General features: G+C 58.5%; 1 protein-coding gene across 1 annotated transcript; it reads left to right on the top strand.

Annotated features, from left to right (window-relative positions):
* Positions 1-394: 394 nt before the first annotated feature.
* Positions 395-6,240, top strand: ZNF467 (zinc finger protein 467; the record flags this gene model as incomplete). Its single annotated transcript, XM_014582479.1, has 5 exons — positions 395-790; positions 967-1,024; positions 1,410-1,526; positions 2,275-2,388; positions 5,459-6,240. Coding segments are annotated over exons 2-5 (1,032 nt in total), but the record flags the coding sequence as incomplete, so codon positions are not given.
* Between the last annotated feature and the right edge of the window lie 4 nt (positions 6,241-6,244).

The raw sequence follows: 6,244 nt of genomic DNA, 5'->3' as shown, positions 1-6,244 counted from the left end.
GGAGGAAGGGGAGGAGGTCTGGGGAGAGGGAGGAGGAGGGAACCGAGGCGAGGAGAGGGGAAGAGAAGGAAGGGAAACCAGAGTGGGGGAGGAGAGGGGAGGGGAGAGCCGCGGAGAGCTGGTGGGGGAAGAAAAGCCGCGCGGGAGGGCGGGTGTTGGGGAGGAAGGAAAAGAGGAGGGGAAAGGAAGGGAGAGGGTAGCAGCGGGGCGGGGATGGAGCCAGGAGACCCGGGAGGGCAGGGGAAGGCGGTGCCGAGCGGGGAGGAGGAGGGGAACCAGCGGAGACTGCCCGGAGTGGAGGGTCAGGGAGGCGGTGGCTTGGCTGGGGAGCGCCAACCGGAGGAGCGCTTTTATGGGGTGGGAAGAGGGCGAAGGCAGAGGGAGTGGGGAGAGGGGAGGGGCACAGGGAAGGGGGCCAAAGAGATGGGGGGAGTCTGCTGGGTGTGAGGAGAGTCTGAGGGAGGAGCAGTAGGGAAGGGGTAAACGGAAGGGATGGTTTGGGGTCGGGGTTTAGGGAGAGGAAGCCAGAGTCCTTTCCTACCTTCTCCGAGGCTCTCCCCCACCAGTACCCTAAAGTGACACTCATCTGGCCAGGCCGGCTGGTTCCTCTTTCGGCACCTCCTAAGCGGCAGCTGAAATACCTAGGGGATGACATTTCCCGCCCCGCCCCCCAGGTCTCCCACCCTGCACCCTCTCCCCAGAGACTCAAGGGTGCGTGTGCTTCTCCAGGCAAGGGTCCTGGGATGGGCAGTGGGGTGCGATGGGCCAGGCTGGCTGAGAGACCTGCCAGGTGAGGCGTGGGTGCAGACTTCCAACACCTCCTCCCCCACCCGGGGGGGGGGGTCTTGCAGGACAGTCTTCAAGGCTTGCTTCCTGGGCCACTTCAAGGCCTCCGCTTTGGTTGGGCAGCAGGGCCTGGGTGGAGCTGCCTGGGAGGAGACTGAACCAGGCTGTCTTTCCCCCTAGGCTTGCGGCAGGTCCCAGGAGGAGCTACTCTGGGTTGCCATGAGAGAGACCTTGGAGGGTGAGCACAGAGTGAATAACCCCAAAGAGGGGGGGGGTAACAGGAACCAGAGCGTCCACAACTCAGAGGGGGCCTGCAGAGCTGCCGCCTTGTCAGCTTCATCGGGTGTATGGAATTTCTGGGGCCGGAGGAGGCATGCTAGGCTGTACAACCACACAGGCACTCAGAGCACCAAGATAGTTCGGTCGACTCCACTCCTTCCTTCTCTGTCCTCAGCTCAAAGGGGCTGAGGTTGACACTTGCCAGGAACCTGGACCGTGCCCTGTGCATGCTGGACAGAGACTGTCCTTCCTGCCCAGGCAGCTGGGACAGGGGGAGAGCCCCGCCTCTGACCACCTGTTCTGCGCTGGCTGCTTTACTGGTCCCATCCTTCCGCTTGTCACAGGATCCTCTGTGGAACAGCAGGAGGTAGCCCCCCAGAGTGAGCCCAGGGAAGGGTCCCATAACGCCCAGGAGCAGGTGTCTTCTTCCGGGGAAGAGGGAGTGCAGGGCATGTGCTCAGGTAAGCCGCGGGGACCAGGAAGCCTGTCTGAGAAGGCGCTTTCCTCCCACCCAGCCATCCCCTGCTGAGCACCAATGGGCTGGTGCTATTCTAGCAGGCAGTGCCCGATGGTGACTGAGTAGGCAAAGGTCCCTGCCTTCGAGAAGGGTAACCCTAGGGAGTGCAGAGCTGGCAAACAACACATGTAAAAACAGGCAGTTTGTGAGCTGCTAGATCATGACTCTGCCATGGGCAGGGGTCAAGTCCAGGAGGGGGCCTGAGCCCTGTGCTGGGCAGGACCTGTTACGGCATTAAGTGGGGTGGTAGGAATTGGCCTCACTGGGAAGGCGGGCTCAGCGAGACAGAGACAGAGACAGAGCTCGCTGAGCTGACTGAGCTGAGTGAGTTGAGCCGAGCTGAGGGAGCTCAGCAGGCAGGGGGAGAAGAGCTCTGGTGGGGGGACAGCAGGCATAGAGCACCTGAGGGGGTACACCACACTTTTTGACAACCTGATCTTCACCAGTGAATTGCCTTAAATCTGGGCTCATGTGAGTGCTGGGGGCCCCCAGGCCTGTGGCTTTGAGCCTTAGGGAAGCCTCGCCAGAAGGAGCCTGAGGCTGTCCTGACGTGGCTGGGGTGCAGCTGTGGTGTGGGACAGGATCCTATGGGCCGGGGCTGAGACGGGTTTCAAATGCTCCTGCTTCCTAGCATGGGGGACCTTGGCCCATCTGTGAAGTCTCTGGAGTCCTGAAGGATCTTGTTCTTCCAGGCCATGAGGCTCCCGGACCGGAGGAAGGTGTCCACACTGACCGACCTGAGGCTCCCTGCAGAGGAGGCCAGGCTGGCACACCACAGAAGGCTGAGCCTGTGGGCTCCTGCCCAGGTGAGTCTGCCCACTGCTCCATCCCACCATGGCATCAGGCAGAGGGCCCCTGGCCCGGCAAGTCCAGACAGCAGGTAGCCCTCCGAGACAGCCACTCCAGGCCCTCCAACCAAGAGTTCAGGTCCTGGCACCTTTCTGCTGTAGAGCCTCAGTGCCCACAGGGCATCGCATGTCACAGACAGCAGGGATCCGAGAGGCTGGCTGCAGAGCACGCCCTTGCCTCAGGCTCCCTCTACAAGTCCCGACCTCCTTATCGCTGCCCTCTGAAAACATGTGCTGACCCACACTGATGACAATTTCCATGAAGACATGTGGAACTGGGCGCCCTTCCGCTGTCTCTCCCTGACATGCCCCTTCCCCTACTTCCTCTGATCTCGGTGGCAAATGTCCAAATCAGTTATAGTCAACGCATTTCCCTGACCGCCAGGGAGTCACTCCTCTCTGCAATCCCAGCGTCACCTCCTTCGGCTCCCACAGCCTAGTGACACCACTCATCTGACAGGATTTAGGTGCCGACTGTGTACAGGCTGTGTTACCCAGCGGAAAGAGGTGGGCTCTAGGGTGACCAGACCTGGTTTAGGTGTTTGCCCCACATTTACCGGCTGAGCCCTTAGAAGGCTCCCTCACCTCCAGGAGCTCCAGGGTAAAGAGGATAATAGTTGGGCTTGTTAATGGTCAAGAGGATAATAGTAACTCCACTGTGGTTGTGAAGGTGGCCCTCAGTAAATAGTAGCAATTCTCATTTTCTTTTTAGCTTGCCAGAGAGCACATGCACTCACCAGAGAGAGAGAGAGCGAAAGCACCCCCCATGAGCCTCGGTCACATTGCAATCCCTTCTCCATCTTCCTCCTTTAGGATTGCGGGCACGCAAGCACACATGCCTGGCGAGATTTTCAGGCTGCCACGGCTGGAATTCAAACTGTGAGGTCGGCCATGTGGGATTCAGCCCCGTTAGCCACTACGCCACACCATGACTGGTTCAGGATCCTAATTTTTATTAGACACATCAAGATACATTCGTGTTAACCTAAGTGTCTACACACTGATGACTGGGTTGAAAAACTGTGGGGAACCAGCAGTTAGCGTAATGGCTATGTCGCTGGATTCCCATGTAGTTGACCGCAGTTTGAGTTCTGGACCCGGTGGCTTGAACTCATACCAGGTGCGTGTGTGTGCGTGCCCAAGACCCAGAGAGGAGAATGGAAGAGAAGGGATTGCGGTGTGGCCATACCCCCTGGGGGGTGATTTCTCACTTTCTGTCTCTCTGTCTCTAGAGGTCTCTCTGGCGAGCGCATGCGCCCTATAGCAAAAACCTCTCCAAAAAAACCCTGTGGCATGCATCTACTAAGGAATCTGACTTAGCTATAAGAAACAATGCGACCTTATTCTTTGACTCAAAGTAGACAGATGTAGAGGCCGGCAGATGGCGTGGTGGTTAGGGCAGCTGGACTCCCACATGGCTGACCACGCTTCGAGTCCTGGACCTGGCAACTTTCTCACTTTCTCTCACTCTCTGTCTCTCTCTGTTCAACTTAAAATAAATAAATAAATAAGTAAAATAATGACAATGAATAATATTAAATAAAGTAATTTTTAAAAAACAACAACAAAAATGTGGTTCTGGAAGTGCCGCTCCCATTTCCCACAGCCATAGGGCTTCTGGGGACCAGGAAGACAAGAAGACATACTGCTGAGTGGAGTGAGCCAGACTTTGACAGATGTGTACCATATGGGCCAGCAGGTGGCGTGGTGCTTAAAGGTGCTGGGTTCCCACATGGCAGACTATGGTTTGAGTCCGGACCTGGCAGCTTGCTTTCTTGCTTTCTCTTGTTTTTTTTTTCTCTCTCTCTGGTTGAATTAAAAATAATAATAATACCAAATGGAATGAAATTTTTTTTTGAGAGATTTTCACTGTAGGGCGCGTACGCTCGCCAGACAGACAGAGACATAGAGACAGAAAGCGAGAAATCACCCCCCAGGGGGGATGGTCACGCCGCAATCCCTTCTCCTCCATTCTCCTCTCGGGATCTTGGGCACGCACGCACACGCGCCCGGCGTGAGTTTTAAGCCACCGGGTCCGGGACACGAACCGCGGTCAACTACGTGGGAGTCCAGCGACATAGCCATTACGCTAACTGCTGGTTCCCGAATGAAATATTTTTAAAAGAAAAAAAGAAAGACGAACACTCTATATCTGCTCCTCCTAGCAGGAGGAGTGGCATAGCAGCAAGGTGTTAGGCCGCAGGCCTAGGGAGAAGGAGCCCCTGAGAAGCAGCCCCAGTGAGAGGCTGAGGTTCCGAGGCCCTCCCTAGGGAGACAGGGACAGTCCTGCTGTTGAAGTCGGTGAGGGGAGGGTTTGGGAAGGTCAGGCATCTGATGAGGCACCTGCTGAGATACAGCCAGTTTGCAGGACACCCAGGAGGCCCTGGCTCCAGAAAGCTGCTGGCACAAGAAGAACTGGGGTGGCCACCTAGAGAGAGGAACTCAGAGTGAAGGGGGAGGCTTGGGGCAACCTTCCCACTCCGGGGGTGTAGGAGGAAGCCCTGCCTTTTTTTGTTGTTGTTGTTGCCATAGCGGTAGGGCACTGTCGCTGCTTGAGGGTGAGGGAAAGTGAGAAATCACCCCTAAAGGGAGGAATGACCCCAATCCCTTTCCTCCATTCTCCTCTGGGGATTTTGGACACGCATGCCCATGCACCTGGCTTGATTTTCAAGCTGCCAGGTCCAGAAATCCGAGGACAGTCGTCCACCATGTGGGAGTCCAGCGCCTTAACCACCGTGCCACCTGCTGGCCGGGGAAGTCACACCTCTGCTCAGGGAGCAGGGGAAAGGCTGCAAGCCAGGGAGGAATGGGGAGGAGGGGAGTGTGTGTGTGGGGGGGCGTGGTGGTCCCCAGCAGAGACTTCAGGAGGACGTCTCACAGAAGAATCTCACATTTGGTCGTTCTCAGGAACCTTTCGGGAGAGTGGAGTACGGAAATAGACTGCAGGGTCCCAGGGTCCTGGGCTAATGAACGTTGGTGCCGTTCGTGTCGGTGGGGCTGGTAGACATTTCTTGTCTTGGCTTTTCAGGAGATGAGTGGATGATTCGGAAGGTGAAGGTGGAGGATGAGGACCAGGAGGCAGATGAGGAGGTCCAGTGGCCCCAGCACCTGGCCTTACTGCCCAGCTCTTTTCCCGCGCCTGACCTGGGCCGTTTGGCCGCCGCGTACAAGCTGGAACCGGGGGCCGCAGGGGCACTGGGTGAACTCGCGCTGCCGGGGTGGACCCCAGTACCCGAGAAGCCCTATGGCTGCGGGGAATGCGAGCGGCGCTTCCGGGACCAGCTGACGCTGCGGCTGCACCAAAGGCTGCACCGCGGCGAGGGCCCCTGCGCCTGCCCCGACTGCGGCCGCAGCTTCACTCAGCGCGCCCACATGCTGCTGCACCAGCGCAGCCACCGCGGCGAGCGGCCTTTCCCGTGCTCCGAGTGCGACAAGCGCTTCAGCAAGAAGGCGCACCTGACCCGCCACCTGCGCACGCATACGGGCGAGCGACCCTACCCGTGCGCCGAGTGTGGCAAGCGCTTCAGCCAGAAGATACACCTGGGCTCGCACCAGAAAACCCACACCGGCGAGCGGCCCTTCCCCTGCACCGAATGCGAGAAGCGCTTTCGCAAGAAGACGCACTTGATCCGGCACCAGCGCATCCACACGGGCGAGAGGCCCTACCAGTGCGCGCAGTGCGCACGCAGCTTCACGCACAAGCAACACTTGGTCCGGCACCAGAGGGTGCACGAGGCAGCCGACCCATCCCGGACCTCTCCCGACGCGCCCGCCTCGCCCCATTCCCCTGCACCGTCCCCCACCCCCGCCCCTC

The sequence above is a fragment of the Tupaia chinensis genome, unplaced genomic scaffold (assembly GCF_000334495.1).
Source record: "Tupaia chinensis unplaced genomic scaffold, TupChi_1.0 Scaffold143622_1, whole genome shotgun sequence".
Lineage (NCBI taxonomy): Eukaryota > Metazoa > Chordata > Mammalia > Scandentia > Tupaiidae > Tupaia > Tupaia belangeri.
This window is presented reverse-complemented; position numbering and strand designations above follow the sequence as displayed.